The 17,882-nt window shown below is 39.9% G+C and overlaps 1 protein-coding gene across 1 annotated transcript in view; it reads right to left on the minus strand.

Annotated features, from left to right (window-relative positions):
• NEK9 (NIMA related kinase 9) overlaps window positions 1-16,345 on the minus strand; it is a 38,340-nt gene extending 21,995 nt beyond the window's left edge. The window contains exons 1-10 of the mRNA XM_038545297.1: window positions 15,984-16,345; window positions 13,594-13,771; window positions 11,780-11,835; window positions 11,166-11,236; window positions 9,336-9,441; window positions 7,494-7,625; window positions 5,842-5,952; window positions 4,741-4,805; window positions 1,865-1,915; window positions 1,212-1,404 (exon numbers count right to left, since the gene is read on the minus strand). Coding sequence (XP_038401225.1) covers window positions 1,212-1,404; window positions 1,865-1,915; window positions 4,741-4,805; window positions 5,842-5,952; window positions 7,494-7,625; window positions 9,336-9,441; window positions 11,166-11,236; window positions 11,780-11,835; window positions 13,594-13,771; window positions 15,984-16,202 — 1,182 coding nt within the window. The 5' untranslated portion in view covers window positions 16,203-16,345. The remainder of the gene's footprint in view (window positions 1-1,211; window positions 1,405-1,864; window positions 1,916-4,740; window positions 4,806-5,841; window positions 5,953-7,493; window positions 7,626-9,335; window positions 9,442-11,165; window positions 11,237-11,779; window positions 11,836-13,593; window positions 13,772-15,983) is intronic.
• Between the last annotated feature and the right edge of the window lie 1,537 nt (window positions 16,346-17,882).

Here is a 17,882-nt window from a genome sequence, read left to right on the forward strand (position 1 = left end):
AATCTGGCTGCATCCAAGAGGCTGTTATATAGTACCAAGAGTAGTTCTAAATCATGTTTCATCAGTTTTATAGAGAAAAGTAAATCTTTTCATACAAGAATTCAACTGTAAGTCCTTATCCAAATGTTTTTGAAGGGACAATAATTTCACTCCATCTCTGGAAGCCCCCCATGGGCTACTTATTTAAGGGATGGGGTTTTAAGGAAGTAACAGTTAACATTCTGTAACAGAGGCCCAATCATTCCATCCTTCTTTCAATCTATTAATAATTGAGTGTCTACTCTGTCACACACTGAGGACAAACCTTTACTTGTGGAGAAGCTGCTGGAGAAAATGAGCTCTCCCAGAAAGAAGAGGAATAGTGAGAAGAACTGAGGGCCTAAGACAAGGCTGGGTAAAGGAAAAGCAGCCTAAAACTAGTTAGGAGGCACAGCCAAAGAGACAAGATAAAAGCCAAGAGAAGAAGCTCTCATGGAAGCCAAGGGAAGACAAAGCTACAAGGAGAGAGTGATTAACTCGGTCAAAAATGCTGCTGGAAGGTCAAGGAAAGTAAGGACATCAAAGTATCTGTTTTATATTCACAACTTAGAGGTCATTTTTTTAAAGAGTGGTTTCAATCAAGTGTCAGGGATGGAAGCCGCATTGTAGGCAAATGATGAATGAGCAGGAGTAAGGAAACAGCAAATATATGCAAATTGTTCCAGAAGGTAGAGACAGGGTGAAAGAGGGAACAAAGGAAAATTCTACTGAAGATATACCTAGCCATTTTCAATCACTGATAAAGGTCTTAGAATTTTCCTGATGTGGTACACTGCTTCATTTGTTTATAAAACTATTTCACATGTACTAGTTGCTCTGAAACTCATGGCAATGGAATAATTAAGTGACTCTGAAATCACTCAGCTGTAAACGAGAGTCCAGTCTCCTGAGTCCAGACCTAGGGCACTTTTCATTCATTCTTTCCTTCCGTCTTCTTTGATTCATTCATTCAAAAAAAAACATTTACAAATGACCTAATATGTACCAGGCACTGGGGAAAGATACGTCAGTGAACTAAACAGACAAAATCCCTGGTCTCATAAGAGCTTACGTTCCATCACCCCATGCTGCCATTCCCACAGCACACTCAACTAATAAAATACTTAGACATCCTCAGCCCAATAAACAATTAGGCTTACATCACTGTTCTAAAGTACTTAGCTTTCACTTACCACCCAGGTGTATAGTTCCTTCTCCACTGTGACCACAGCAAAGTGGGTATTCCCTGCACACACCTGCCGGGCACTACAGCCACTCTTGATGACATCCAGTTTCTGGGGAGTGGATTTTCCACCGCCCCAAACATAGACTTCACTGGTTCGTGATGTTACCACAGCAATGGGTGCTTCAGTCACAGTGCTTGACCTGTCAACAACCCCCAGAACAAAGGCACATTTAACATAAAAACTATATCAAAGAAAAATGCTTCCAGTGTTCCCAGAGAAGAACTGCCAATTATGGCATGCGAAAGTATGTTTTTTCTCGACAACTTATTTCAACCCTCTATCAGAGCAGGCCTTGCAATTTCTGCCTCAGGGCTTCATCACAGCTCAGCCAGATCAGATTCCAGTCTGGTCCATAACACCTACACTTTTCAAATTTCAACATTCATCATGGTAATGATGTCCACTTCAGCATGAGGATGAAATTATAGCCTTCTGTTTTCTCAGAAATGACTAGCTGACATTTCTGTAGATGTTGGCTTCTCAAAGGATGCTTCTCAAAGGCTACTTACAGGGATCAAACAATGCATGGACCAAAGAAAGAAAGACCTCCTAATGGTAATTTAAGGTATTTCAGTTTTTATGAGTCTCCTAGGCATTACCTTGGTCTTTTTGTAGGTGCATTAAGCAGTGTGACTTTTTCCTCCATCTCTCTACCAAAAGAAAAGATACATGAGTAAAAGAATAGTTGTTACACTGTACCAGTGTCTCTTTAATACATTTCATAGATTTAATCCTCTATAAACAATATACCTCCTGCAACATGACAATACTTTGGGAAAAGTACCTCAATACCATTCAAACAGTTACATAGGCCTGACTTTGGACAATCATTAAATATGAGGGGGACAGCAGTTTGGGGCCATTTGTTTTCTTTCTTCAAGAAATGTTCCAAGCTGGAACAGAGAACCTAGAGAACCTCTGTTGCACATTTTGAGTACCTGCTGACCTCTCCATCCAGGCTACCCACTGACTTCCCAAACTCACTATCTTTAAACCTCAGCTCATTCTCTTTTTCCCATACAGCTTTTCTTTCTGATTCTTTTATTTCTATAACTGGCACTCCCCATTCTCCCAGTGAACTAGGCTTAAAACTCCTACGCTGTCCCTCTTTAATATTCAAGTCCTAGAGATTCTACCTATATGGTGCCCTTTATATTCACCTCTCCCCTCCAGGCTTGCCACCTTAGCTCTGAGCAGCTTTGCTTCCCACCTAGACTGCTGTAGCACATCCTAATAGGTCTAACTCACCACAGTGCCAATCCACTTTATTGGTCCTCTATTGATTTAACACTGAGATTAGTTTGCTAAATGAGTCTTCCTTAAGCATGCCCCTTATCACATGAACTACCCTCTCATAAACATCCACTACTGTACTATAGTTTGAATTAAGCACAGATCCCCTTGTCCAGCATTCAAGATTCTTTACCTACCTTTCCAGCCTTCTTTCCTTATACTTACTTCCCATATTCTTGCTCAGGGTTCTCATTCTGTCTAAAACACTTATAGCTGAATTCCTTAGGCATCAGTATTTTTTGAAAACCCTTGAGGTGTTGCTTATTGAGAGCCCCAGGTCTAGACCCACTAATCAAGTAGGACTTAGTGTTTCCTGAATATTTTCTACAGTTTGCTCTATCTGTGCTCTACCTGGAAAGCTCTTTGTCTTATGTTTTTCCATCAAAGTACAAAGTTCTAATGAAGTACTGTGTGTAGATCTATAATTATCTCAATAAAAATTGCAATAAAAAATTATCAATGAAAATATTTGAAAAAAAATTTAAATAGTGATTTTACTGTTGGGGAAAATAAGCCAGATAAAAAATTTAAATATACTTGACCAGCATATTATACTGCTGGAATATGCATCAAACATAAGTAGAAGGTCATAGTGCTGTTTCTGGAGTATTATATGTAATTCTAGACACTAAAACACTAACTAGACCTTAACTGAAAAAGAACCAAAAAAGATTAAATGACACAACAAAATAAAAAAGATTAAATGACACAACAAAATAAAGGTACTGACCGAATAGCAAAGATTATGGAATTAAATATATACTTAACGTATCTATGGGCAAGACTTGAAAAAGAGCAGAGGAGGGGATCCCTGGGTGGCTCAGCGGTTTGGCGCCTGCCTTTGGCCCAGGGCACAATCCTGGAGTCACGGTGTCGAGTCCCGTGTCAGGCTCCTGGCACGGAGCCTGCTTCTCCCTCTGCCTGTGTCTCTGCCTCTCTCTCTCTCTCTCTCTCTCTCTCTCTCTCTCTCTATCATGAATAAATAAATAAAATCTTTAAAAAAAAAAGAAAAGAAAAAGAGCAGAGGAAAGGTTTAAATATTGGGAAGTTATAGAAACAAAGAACTGGTAGGGGAGGAAGAAGGACAGTAAGACAAAAAGAGTATAACAGGATGAGAATATAACAGGATGAGAATAATAAAAGGATGCTGGCTGGCTTAGTCAAAGGAGGATGCAACTCCTGATCTTAGGATTGTGATGGGTGTAGAGATTACTTTTTAAAAAAGAAAGAATAACAACACATTTTCCTTTGTGTTTGGGTTTGAAAAAAAAAAAAATAAGTTTGGGTTTGAAGCCTCCTATAGGATGTGAGGAATAAAGGACCTCCTTCCTACCTCTAGAGACCCTGAACACAGAAAAAAATCTCAGGAAGTAACCTGCCAATAATCAGGCAAGCTTGATTTCAGGAAATGAGCATAAGAAAACTCCTCTGACTGCAACATACCATCTAAACGAATGCGCTGAAAAACAAAGGCCCACTCTAAATCCATACTACTATCTGACAATCACTGAGCATCTTGTGCCAAGCCCTGGGCTAAGCAATTTATATGCATTACCTCTCTTAATCCTTACCCTACCTGACTTTACAGAGGAGAAAACTAAAGAACAGAGATGTTAAAGAACTTGACAAAGAAAATAATAGAATTCAGATACAAACCTAAGAATGTCTGAGTCCAGAGCTCTCCTTTCTTAATTTCTATACTCTAATGCTCCAATTCTAGATGAAAACTCACAGATGAGAGGAGTGCAGGGTGCTAGGGTCTCATCAGTATATATTCAGAACAAAATAGCACAGACTAACAAAGTAAAGTCAGGAGTTTCTCTCAAGCAATAAAAAGAGATGTTGGGACACCTGAGTGGCTCAGAGGTTGAGCATCTGCCTTTGGCTAAGGGTGTGATCCTGGAGTTCTGGGATTGAGTCCCACATCGGGCTTCCTGCATGGAGCCTGCTTCTCCCTCTGCCTATGTCTCTGCCCCTCCTTCTGTGTCTCTCAGGAATAAATAAATAAAATCTTAAAAAGAAAAAAAAAAAAAGGAAAAGAAAAGAAAACAGAGATGTTGCTAGAAAATGGCATCAGAGCGGCCACATCAGGAAACGATGCCCTCTCTTGTGGTCCTCTGATCAGGTCTTTAGCAGTTAACTATCCAAAGAAAGACAAGAAAGTGACTTCTCTGTACTTTACCTCCTGCGTTTCCTGAGAAGGGGGCGATCCAGAAGTTCATCTGCTGTGGGTCTCTGCTCAGGATCCTAAAAAGTACAAACTGGGTTAGTTTTAATTTAAAGGAAAACAGCAATGGGGCACTGTGGGTATCTCAGGGGTTGAGCATCTGCCTTGGCTCAGGTCATGACCCCGGGGTCCTGGGACTGAGTTCCACATTGGGCTCCCTGCAGAGAGCCTGCTTCTCCCATCTCTGCCTCTCTGTGTCTCCCATGAATAAATAAAATCTTAAAAAACAAAACAAACAAACAAAAAAAACCAAAGGAAAACGGCAAAATGGGATCTAAAGAGGAATTTTACTTCCCCTTAGAAGGCTGTATGCTGATTACTCCAAGATCACTGTATATTATCCTTTTGTTTAAAAAAAAAAAATTCCTATGTCACATTCCATGTTTCGTGCATATCATCTCATTATCATCAATACTTGTATGTGAATGAGAATGCACATTCCTTATTTGTTCAGTATGGTACTGCCTCTTAAATTGCAATATATATAGCACAAAAAATCTCCCAGAGTGCTTGTTATAAATAAAGATTTCTGGGCCTTATCTATAGAGATTCTGATCCAGTTGGTCTGGGGTGGGACTCAGGAAACTTCATTTTTTATTTGTAAAACTCTTCCATCCCTTAGCAATTCTAACACCTATGGTTCACAAACCATATTTTGAATAATACCAACCTAGAGCTAGACTACAAGGCAACTGTGAGATATAAGAATTATATATATTCTGCACACTAGGAACTCTGACTAAAATTCTGTAAATCAATTTATAAAAATTAATCTTAATCATAAAAAATGGAGCACAATTTAGATGGTAAGATAATTTCACAAATCAGTAAAGTAAGAATAAAGCAGAATAAAGCTTAAGGATTTGTTGCCTACAACAAATAACTATCATGAATTGCCAATGCTTATTCTTCTGGGTATAGTCAAAATATATTCTACCCTGGGAAGTGAATGTGGTTTTATGCAGGAATCTGCACAAAGTATGCATACCATACTCCAAACACTATGGTGGAAAGGGAAAACCCTCAACTGAAATCAACATGTTAAGTCACACTTACCTGGTCAAGGCATGCATGGACCATTTGAATCAGTTCCAAAGAGTACTGGCTAGAATCAACTTCCATGGCCCGGATTCCTTGTACAATCTTCACACACAAGTTGAGTGGATTCTATAAGAAAATGATTATTCTTGGTTATATAAAGATTATATAATCTATCAGTAGGGGTTCCGAGATGTCTGTGACTACTTTTTTTTAAAGAAATGGCAATTGTTCTGTATTAGGTTTGATTTCTTTTATAACTGAGTATGCATCAGCAAGAAATAGCTAGGGATACACTGTTGCTATCAGAAGGAATGAAGCCAAATGGCCTACATGGAAGTATGACTATGTGGCCAATAGTATAATACTCAAAGTATATTATAATCTGACCCTTCAACTGAATCCCAAGAAAAAGGAAAGCAAGATTAGCCATGCTTATTGGCTTTAAGTACCTTCTCTGCCACGTAATCTGCCTCCTAATGTTATGCAGGGGATACTCTACAATAACAGACAAGGCAGTAAATAATAAGATGACAATGATAATATTATTATTATAATACCATCAATACCTTTATTGAGAGACCACAGTTTGCTAGGTAGGCACCTTTGCAAACCCCCTGTAAGGTGGTTATTATAATTATCAGTTCAAAGATATAAAGTAACTGGCCTAAGATTACACAGATAGTAAAAGATGGAGTTATAATACCAACCAAAGTTTATCTTCACTCTAAAACTCATTTTCCTTCTGCTATATTATTAAGAAGAATTAGATGATACATCAGAATAAACTAGGATTTAGAAAAACAAATAGGTGTCATGGAAGGCCAATGAACTAGCATTATTTCATATTTGCATTTTTCATACACATTATCATAGCATCTCTATAAGAAAAATATCTATTTTTCCTTGTTATAGATAATGAAATAGAGGATTGAAGAAATTCTTTAATGATTTACTTAAGTTCTCATACATGGTTTGTAGAGAATATTGGATGTGAATCCATTTTTGCTATGCCAATTGATCCATAGACTAGCAACATCAGCATCATGTGGGAACTTGTTAGAAATGCAGAATACTGGGACCCACTCCAGATCTACTAAAAAGAGTCTGCATTTTAACAAGGTGCCCAGGTGATCTTCTATGTGTGTGAAAGTTGCAGAAGCACTGTTTTTACTTAGAAGAAAAGAAGATAAACTAAAAGGAATTTGTTGTCCATTAAACAGTAACAACCTCTAATAAAAGAGTCAGTATGGAATATTTTATAAAAAATAACACTTAAATGAGTATTACATAATTTGTTTTAGCTTTAAAAAAAAATAATGTAGCTGAAGCATAAGAAATAAAATGGCTTATCCAAACTGCAACATCACATAGTGGATCCTAGAGCCAATTTCAAAATTAGAGTCAACAAATTCAAGTATAATGCTCAAACCACTTGAGTAAGATTATTTCAGTGGGGAGCTCAAGTTAAAGATAAATCTGATATACAGCATTTCAGTAATACACTACATCAAGCCTGAATAGTTTTTTTTGTTTTGTTTTGTTTTGTTTTGTTTTTGGCCTACAGCCGATTTCTGATGAAAAAATCAGAAACTCGGGGATAAATGAATTTGGTTCTCTCAACCAAGTTATACCATTTTCAAGGACAAGGTGGGGAAAATACAACTTACTGTAGCATCAAATGTTCTCTTTAGGGTAAGCAGTTCAAAAATGACACAGCCTACTGCCCAGATATCAGACTTGAAATTGTATTTTACTCCTTGGCAAAGTTCTGGAGACATGTAATATGGAGTTCCTACAAGCTGAACAACAAAGAAAACAAAGAATAACTTCATTTCTGAGGTAACTATATTAATATTTCAACAACTAAAGTAAATTTCCCACAAATTAGTGATAACAACTATAAAATATTCATCAGCAAATCCCGAAATGTTCTTTATGAGATGGGAAGAAATCTTTTTTCATATCACATTTTTTGGACCAATTAAAAAGGGTTAATTAAGGCAGTGTGGTAATTTGGGAGGCACAACAGTGATTCCTAGATCACAGAGGGCTTAGGCCCGCTGAAGATGTCATAAAGATAAAGACACACTTAGTAGAAGTTCACCAATGGGGGAAAAAAAAAACTGACAGTGGGGAGATGATAAGTAAATAAAGGGGTCAAAAGTTCTAACTGAAATGCATAGTACTGAAACTTTGTAAATGGCTCAATTTGACATCTGTAATACTAAAATGGCTAGGGAAATTTCTTTCAAATTTGAAAAAAGATCTTCTGCCTTGAAGAATGGGTTTGGAAATAAAAATGTCCTGAATGGAGGTTGTGCCTCTCCCCAGACAAGAGACAATGAGTACCCCAGAAGCTCTAATAAAACTGACAGTCCTCTTTAACCAGCAAAGCAAGTTTTAGATGGCTTATATGGCACTTATAAATTTTCGTATCATTCCTTCCTTACATTTAACTGGCTAAAAAAGTCAAATCTTGGTTTTACCAGATTATTATTGATGAGAAAAATCCATATAAGGACATGACTGGTTCTTCAGAAGCTCAATATGACACCATGATACAAGCAGACTGAGTTCCTGAAGCAGATTCCAAACCCTAGCTATTAGCATCCTTGGATGTCTCTGAATTGCTTACAGGCATATCTTGACATTACCAAAAAACATCAACAAGACAAAATTAATTTTATGGAAAGAGCACTGCAAAACTAGAAGAGTAATAACTGGGTTTTATAATTCCTAATAGGATAATAGGATGGAATCACTGTCCTTAAAGATTAACTTAGGTCTACTCTTTACCAATGGTCTTTCTTAGGATCAGGTGAGAAGGGAGCCCTGCAACTGAGATGGCATACGATATTAACATCAGATTGTTCTCTGTGCCTTAGCCTTTATTTGTAATATAAGGCTTCTGAACCAGGAAAATTCAGAGGAAACACAAAAATAGATGTCCAACATCCTAAGCTCAAATACTAAATAAGAGATAAACTGAAATCTACTAAAGATTCTTGGCCAGAAAAAATGGTAGAACATTTCTTTGTTTTTAGAAAGTGTTGGAAAGGGCTATGAGGTCAGAGCTATGATGTGGACGATGACTCTTGAAGGAACACCTGAGCATGTAAATGCCTGTTAGTAAGCACAGGAAAGACTCCTGAAGACCTGCTTTATAAATATGGAGAACTTGGCAGCCCAGGTGGCTCAGCGGGTTAGCACCGCCATCAGCCCAGGGCGTGATCCTGGAGTCCAGGGATCGAGTCCCACGTTGGGCTTCCTGCATGGAGCCTGCTTCTGCCTCTGCCTGCTTGTGTCTCTGCCTCTCTCTGTGTCTCTCTCATAAATAAATAAAATATTTTAAAAAATAATTTAAAATTTTTTTAAAAAATAAATAAATATGGAGAACTTAGAAAAATACTGAGAAAAGATGTGAGATTTAACATGGTTTACAGTTATAGATCACGGTACCGGAAAGGATAAGAAAAAAAAAAATTAAGACAAGGGCAACACATACTTACCGTCTCAGCCATGGAATACTCAGAATTAAGTTTCTTGGCTAGGCCATAATCTCCAAGTTTTATTAGGTTTGCCTTGGTCAGAAAAATATTTAATGTCTTTATATCTCTGGAATAAAAGATACTGTATATTAAATTCCTACAGACAATCATTTTGTTTCACCCCTGACTCTGCCCAGAATTAGTACAAAATAAAATGTGTGGTTACCACTGCTCAGACTATTATGGGATCCCAAACAGTGATCACCACTTTCACATGCACTTTAACACTGAAAAGGGGATTGGGGGGAGTGGAGGCAGAGAATTAACTCCATTCTTTAGGGCTTCAAGCACAGTCATGTCTCTCATACCATTGGGGATATCAGAAAAAATTGAGAGGGCCAGATTGAAAATACAGTGCTTGGGCAGCCTGGGTGGCTCAGTAGTTTAGCGCGGCCTTTGGCCAGAGCCTGATCCTGGAGACCTGGGATGGAGTCCCATCGGGCTCCCTGCATGGAGCCTGCTTCTCCCTCTGCCTGTGTCTCTGCCTCTCTCTCTCTGTCTCTCTCATGAATAAAAAATAAAATCTTAAAAAAAAAAAAAAAACACACACAGAAAACACAGTGCTCTAGGTAATCCTATAGTTCCTATGAGGTGCGCTGCCTCTTCAATTACCATTTAAACCTTGAATTGGTTGGTGTTAAAGTTTCAAATCTGTTAAGGCAAGGGAAAAGATTGCACATCCCAGCAGCAACATGATTAGGCTATGTAGATCACCTAAATAAAACCACTGGCTCTTTTTCTAAAGATGAGTTGGTCATATATAACACAAATAAACTGTGCCTGGTTCACACTCCGGCTTCCTTAACATGTGAAATAACCAGAATACTTTTTGTAACTTTTGAAAAGAAAATAACACGCAACTATAGCCATTCAATAGATATTAAGAAGTACATGTTAACTAAATGAATAAACCAACAAAAAAAATACTGGTGAATCAACACTAATCTCTAGCAATGATCAATGAATGACTCACTTAAGAGGGGTATAATGTGGAAATGTTCTAATAGTTCTTTCCTATAGCTAGAAATGGATAGCTATTAAATTGTAAAATTAATTGCATTTTTATGTAAATTAAGGCTCAATTATAAAATTAAAAATATTTGCCAATTGTTATTGCTCACAGAAAACATTTACTATGAATTCCAACCAATCTAACATCACTTCTCTTAGTGGCTTCTAGACTTTACTAATGAATTAATGAATTCAACTCTAAAATATCTCATAAAAAAGCAACTGAGCAGTACTTAGCTACTGAGATTCTTCCTAGATTACAAACACAGTTTAACTTCAGGAAGTGAAGGTAACACCCTTCATTACTCACTCTTTCCTTCCTAAATTATATTAACGGAAAAGCCTTGACCGCTTAACCAAAAATATAATAGTGCTGATGGGAGGTATGCAAGATGGGGGTTAGACTGGTGGGGAGGAATCCATCTCAAATATATATATATATTTTTAATTTTATTTATTTATTCATAGAGAGAGAGAGAGAGAGAGAAGCAGAGACACAGGCAGAGGGAGAAGCAGGCTCCATGCAGTGAGCCCGACGTGGGACTTGATTCCAGGTCTCCAGGATCACGCCCCGGGCCGAAGGTGGTGCCAAACCGCTGAGCCACCCAGGCTGCCCTCAAATATATTTTTTTAAAGTAGGCTCCACACACACCCAGCATGGAGCCCAATGCAGGGCTTGAATTCATGATCCTGAGATCAAGACCTGAGCTGAAATTAAGAGTCAGATACCTCACTGAGTCACTCAGATACCCCTCTGTCCCACATTCTTTCACTCATTACCTATGAAGGATTCCAGCTTTATGGATACAGCTCACTGCTGAAACAATCTGAAATAGGTACCATACCACCATCTACAGAAAAAAAAAAAATTATATTTGGACTGAAAACAAAAAAAAATTCCATTTAAATAAAGACACATACTAAAACAAACAAAACAAAGGAAACTGCAACCAGAGGTTATGATACAACATGACCTGACATCTCTTGCTTGAAGGCTGAGTAGGCAAAGAAAAGTGGTAGGGGTAAAAATAAAAAGCAGGTCATCATAAAAACGATTCCGATGTTATTATAAAATATGGGATGGTGAAGCAGAGTTGTGGAAAAAAACGAAAAAGAACGCAAAAGTATAGAAAACTGGGCATACCAGTCTGCAGTAATAGAACCGGGGAAAGAAAGCCCATAGAGAATCATGATGTGGAGGTAAAGCGTTTAGGAAGCAGCTAGAGCTTCCCTGTTAGAGGTTTCCTTTCTCATGAATAGCAACCAGAGCCTGGAAGGAGTCTGAACAAAAGGAAAAAAACACTCTTCATTGTTGGAAGAGTAAATATAGGCCTAGAATGTAAGAATCACAACAATATACAATTCTAGGTTCCTTCCAAAGAAGCATGAATTACCTCTTCCTCAAACAACTTGTCCTTCTGACGAAGGATTTTGTCATACAGGTTCCCTCCTGCAATTAACAAGAGACAGGTGTGAATTGCTTCATAAAGATCAAAGCTTGGCTCCTGTAGCCACTAGGGTTTTAACAAGTGACACAAGGAACTGAAGGATTCTGCTTCCTCTCCAAAGGAAACCCCTTCTTTTCTCTTGGTTCTTTACAAAACTCTTCCCATCCTTTTGAGGACTGTATCCAAAGTCTTCTTCAAAGTTTCCCTTCCCTAACAAGGGAGGCTCAATACAAAAATGGGAAGTATGAGATTTTTAGAAAAGATAAGAACAAAGCCCATTCCTATATTATCCTAAATAGCAAAATACCTTGAAAGTCTTCAAAATCAAAAGATTTTCTTTCCTAGGACTCCTTTTAAGGGACACGGCAATATTTTTGTAATAACTCTCTGGTGTGACTGTGACTACTAGAACATTTGGGTTATACCTGTGATGCCATGTTTTGTACATACAGGTGTATCTCATTGACAATTTCCTTTTTTTTTTTTTTTTTACTACTTCACACTGAAACGGTTTCCATAATTTAGGGTATACCCTAGACTGTTTCCAATCATTACTCCCTTTACTAACTCCTTCCTAAGGAAGAACTCTGAATTTGTTTCTCCCTTGCCTTTATCAAATAACAGACTACAAATGATCACCATTCATTTTACTGCCTACCTGCAACTATAACTGCCGCCTTAGCTCGTCTCAGTTTCACAATGCCTTTCCCTTTAAGTTAGTAACTCAATGTTTCAACAAATCTACCACTTGTTCTAGTCCCTCCTAACCACAAAGGAAGTTAGCTGCTTAGGCTTCTGCTATTTCAGAAATCTCTAATATAATCTTATACATTAAGGGTTGATCAGAACCAGCAACAATCACGGTACATAAGCCAAAAACACAAAAAGTTAGAAGTCTAGGATCTTTTTCTTAGAGATCTAAGTGAAGAATATGCTGGGACTTTTTTTAGCTTGTAGCTCAAGAAAGGGCTTTGAGCGTTCTCCTATGTAATAAGGATAAGAGCTAGTACAGTATGTATTAAAGATTTACTACTATCCCAAGAACTATGATAGGGGCTTTACATATTCATCTAATGCAACAACCCTAGAAGACAGATACTGTTTATTAGTAAATTCATACTAAGATGAAGAAGCTGAGGCAGAGAAAGTTTCTTGCAAAGTTACAGAGTTAAGAAGTACTGGAGCTTGTGATATGGGTTTAGAGTCTATATTCTTAGAACTGAGCTAATACTATCTACAAGCAAAATGGTCCAAAGAAATCAGAGACCAGATAAATTAAGGCCATGCTTTACCATGTGCCATTTTCATTCAGCTATGAACTTTAAACCACTTTTCAGTTGGATAACTTTGGCTGAGTTAAAATAAATAAATAACACTCATAAGATTTCATTAATATTACATCAAGCCGTGCCATGCCACATGTTTCTTAGTGCCTAGTTAGATGTCTAACACTAATGCCTAAAGTTAATTCATGTGAAAAAAACCTTGAAAAGTGAATGTGAAATTCAACTGAACAAATAATTTGAAGTTGGAACTATAAGCACAAGAATTTGAATATGCAGGGGAAAATCCCTTTCCTTATTTTGTAACTCACTTAAAAATTCTCTAAGAACTATTCTCTTAAACTATTTGAGTTATTTCCCTTCAACTCTAGAAATCCACTTAAAATTTTTAATCAATGTATATGCCTTTTATTTTTTTCTCCCCCTCAAGGTACAAGAATGTCTTGCCAAAGGAGGGCCCGTTGAATTCGACCTTACCGTTACAATATTCCAGCTCAATCAGCAGGGTGGTATTGTCCATGAAGTGATTGTAGTAGGCAATAATGTTGTCATGCTGCAGCAGCGCCAGAATAACAATCTCATTCAAGGCGTCACGACGTTCCTTCTCTGACAGTCGGATCAAATCAACTTCCTTCCACACAACCAGTGAGTCATCCTACAACACATTAATAGAGGTATTGTGCTTTACTCTTGCCTGGCAGAGAATGAATCCACACCTGGATCTGTAAGTCTAGAAAGAAAACTTCCTAGATGGGCAGAGACTGACTCCTTTTATTTTTTCCTTTAAAAAAAACAGGAACAGAATTTAAAGGTTCTTCATACAATTGCGCAAAGCACTAAGATGCTGTTACATTGCTGCTACACTTAATTTGCATGATGTCAATTTCAGGTAAAAATAGGAAAGGTAGATCTCTAAGATTCTATTGAGGGACATTATGACAACCTGCTAGTCATGATAAGCAGTAGTAGGGCTAGAATATTGGGAGAAATGGAGAGCTGGAGAGCATGGTTATCTATAGCTAGTTACAGTTCCTTGTAAAATGGTAATATTAAACTTATCTCTAATTTTATAAATTTAGATTTCTCTAGTGATTTCTGTTTATGGTTTCTGGATAGGAATAAGTGATGCCTAAGGGCTTAGAGTTCACTTCCCTCACCTGCCCTATGTTGCAACTCCTATAGCTCCTATAACTTTTGTGTCATGTGTTTCCCTCTATCCATGACAACTTATCTGCAGCTCCCAATATCCACTCCCTTTTACAACACCCAAATTCTTTACTGATACTGCTTCCCAGCCCTGGAGCATCCCCACCTAAATCATTCTCCTTATCCTTTAGAATGATTCTGCCAGAACTTTTAAACTTGGGGGTAAGGGGTTATCCTGATAAACCTTCTACTGTGCCTTTATTCAGTGCAACCATTCCTTCATTTTCACAACTTACACTGGTATGATATTTGTGCATCCTTTCTCATTTATATACACATTCAACTTAAATGCTTTAAAAAAAAAAAACTAATGGCCAACTTGTCTTTCCACTGAAATAAAACCTTCTGGAGAGAAAGGGCTGCTTCTAATTAAACCTTTGTAAATTCACAAACATCATAAACATTTGGCAATATGAACAATGGTCTGCCATTTTTGAGAAGTATAATCAAATTTTACATAAACCAACCTCAATAATCAAGTTCAACATGATGGAAAGGCATGGGAGAGGAGACCTGAAACACTGTTCTAGCCCAAGATTTACTTCTAAGTGTCAAGTCATTTAAATATACTGTCTTAGTTTAATTATAAAACAGAAACAGCAATGCTCATCTTCTCCTTCTCATGAGTACAAATAAGAAAAACAGAATACCAACAGTAACCCTAAAACTGTACATTAATGTTGCACTAAGATAAAAAAGAACAGGAAAATTTTCTCTTGCAACCACCCACTTCCCCTCCTCCAACTTTCGGCCTTAAAAACTATGCTAGCTTGGAACACACCCCAGAACTGCAAATGGATCATTTATGGGTGAATCTTCATCACCCACAGTCTTCAAGTTTAAGACTTTAGTGATAAAGTCCAATTGATGGTTAGTTTTTGGAAGTAGTGTCAGCACTACAAGGCTTCAGATCAGTATACGTTCTGGACTTGGGGGGTCAGTGATCTATGAATCTCTTCAAAGGATGTGTATATATGCAAAGCGGGGCGGGGAGGGACGGATTATTTTTACATTAGGTTTTCAAAGGAGTCCTTGCCTCCCCCTAACCCAAGTTAAGAAACAGTGGCTTAGAATATGCCAGAAAGGTATTTCCCATTCACAAACACAGATGAAGAAAGTGACGAACCCAAGGATCTTCTAAAAAATCTCCAACTAGGTGTTCATACCTGAATTTAAAGATAGCGGCAAAGACGGTGGAATTGCCACTAACGTGGGAATTTTGAAGCTATTCCCCTCCTCTCCACCCCGACCTCGGAGAGCTGTACACACGAGGGAAGGAAGTTTTGACAACACTTCACATTCGTATGCCACTTTAGTTTGCAAAGTACCTTCGATTCTCAAAATCAAACTTAAAAAAATAAAAGATTATTTTTAGGGGGGTTATCATTAACCCCAATTTACAGATGGGAAAACTAAGGCTCAGAGAAGGTTCAACGCTTTGCTCAGTTCCCCAGGTTCGACAGAAACCATCAGTCAGTAAAACCGGGGATCTAAACTCCCGGCGCAGGGGAGCTGGAAGAGTGGAGAAGACCCGGAGACAAACACCCTGCGGCCACGCAAACCTAAGTGACCTAAGTGAGGACGAGGGAGGCGCCAGCCTCGGGGCTGGAAAGCGGGGCGGCGAAGGAGGGGCTGGGGCGGCCGGAGCCGGGGGCCGCTACCTCTGTGCGGCGGTACAGCGTGGCCTCCCCGAAGGCGCCGCGGCCCAGGACGCGGATGGGGATGTAGTGCAGCTCCTCCTGCTCCGCCGCGCCGCCGCCGCCTCGCGGCCCGGGACCGGCGCTGGGCCCGGGGCCCGAGTCCCCGCCACCCCCGGACTCGCTCCCAAAGTCCGAGTTGATGGAGTCGCAGTGTCGCTCGTACTCGCCCAGCACCGACATGGTGGCGGCTGCGGGACCGGCCTGCGTGTCCCCAGCGGCGCCGGCCGGCGCTGGCCGCGCTACTGCTCTCCCCCTTCAGACGCCGGCCCGCGGCTCCGTCCGCCCCGCTACCCCGCGAGGCTCCATGGTGGCTCCTGCCCCCTGACCCGGAAGCAGTTCCGGGTGCTTCCGGCCCGGCGGGCTTTCCTCCGCCCCCGCCGGCCCACTTGCTGAGTCCCCGGCCCGGCTCCCCCCCCCCCCCCCCGCCTCCCTCCCTCCCTCCCTGCCGGCGGGCCGCGCTGGCTGGCCGTCGGGGCGGGCGGGCGGCCTGGAACCCAAGGGCTCTGGCGGCGGCCGGGGAGTCGCCGACCGGTCTGTGGACCCGCCCCCGATCCCTGGCCAGGATCCAACGGCTCCGAGGTCCGGAGGTCGCCCCGTCGCATCTCGGCGCCAGGCCTATCTCGAGCGCGGTGATTCCACGTTGGACAGTGCTCGTTGTTTAGGGAGATACTGAAGATAACTGTAGTAAGCGGAAATACTTGCCTCCTGTCATCTCAGCCCGTAGGCCCAGTCGTTGCTCCCAGAACCACCCTAGGTCCTTCCCTCTTCTATACAACTCCCCAAAATATTTTAAGTCAACTCTCTTTTCCCCGATTTAACATTCTCCTTCCGTGTATCTGTCCAAATCTTTGACCGTCTGACCTCTTGCAACATTCTTGGAGCACGGGGTGCCAGTATATTTGAAGGTGGGAAATCTACAAGAAGATGCTCTAAACCCTCAAGTCGCTAAGAGAATTGTAATACAGTGAAAAAACATGTTCCATCAGTTATTGACCTCGGGCAACTTTACATCTCCAAGCTTTTTTAAAATCTGTAAAGCTGTAGGAACATGACCTGTATCACAGAGTTAACAGCTAAGTTTTATTGAGTGTTTTGTTCCTAACACTGTTAAAGGTTGTCTTTCCTTGAGTCATCCCACTTAATCCTCATATTTTTCCCCAATCTACCGAGGGAACTGAGATAGAGAGATTAAGTAACTTGCTCAGTGTTACACAGCTAATAAGGGAAGTCAAACCCAGTAATCTGGATCCACATCTTTCAGAGAGCATGTCTTGAGAGTAAGAGAAAGTCATGTGGCTGGAGGCCAGGGTGTATGTAGGGCAGAAGCAAGAGAAGACAGGGCTTCAATTGTTGAGTTTGGCTTTCCTGTGGACAATAGAAAATAAATTGAAATTTTTAAGGAGGGGAGTATATGATTAGTGACTATCCTAATTTGCTGGGGAAGTCCCAATTCACGCCTTTTCCCCAGGCATAATAGAGCTTTATTTTGCTCAAGTGCCCAGCTCAGACAATAAACAACAGTCACTTTACATAAGACCAAAGATATATTTTCTTAAGAACTCTGTTAACAATGTGGAGGACAAAGGCTAGAAGCAGGGAGACCAGTTAAGAGACAATAAAATTCTAAGAAAAGAAGAGGCACTGAAGTATTTATCTATCAGTGTGAGTGGAAAGGAAGTCCATATTTGAGAAATCCATCTGAGAAACATTTATTTTTTAAGAGATTTTAATTACCTGAGTGAAAGATAGGGAGAGAAAGCATGAGAGTGGGGGGGGGGGGGGCGCGGAGAGAAGGAAGCTCCTGCTCAACAGGGAGCCTGAATTGGGGCTCAATCTCAGGACTCTGGGATTATGACCCAA

Source organism: Canis lupus, chromosome 8, assembly GCF_011100685.1.
Source record: "Canis lupus familiaris isolate Mischka breed German Shepherd chromosome 8, alternate assembly UU_Cfam_GSD_1.0, whole genome shotgun sequence".
NCBI lineage: Eukaryota > Metazoa > Chordata > Mammalia > Carnivora > Canidae > Canis > Canis lupus.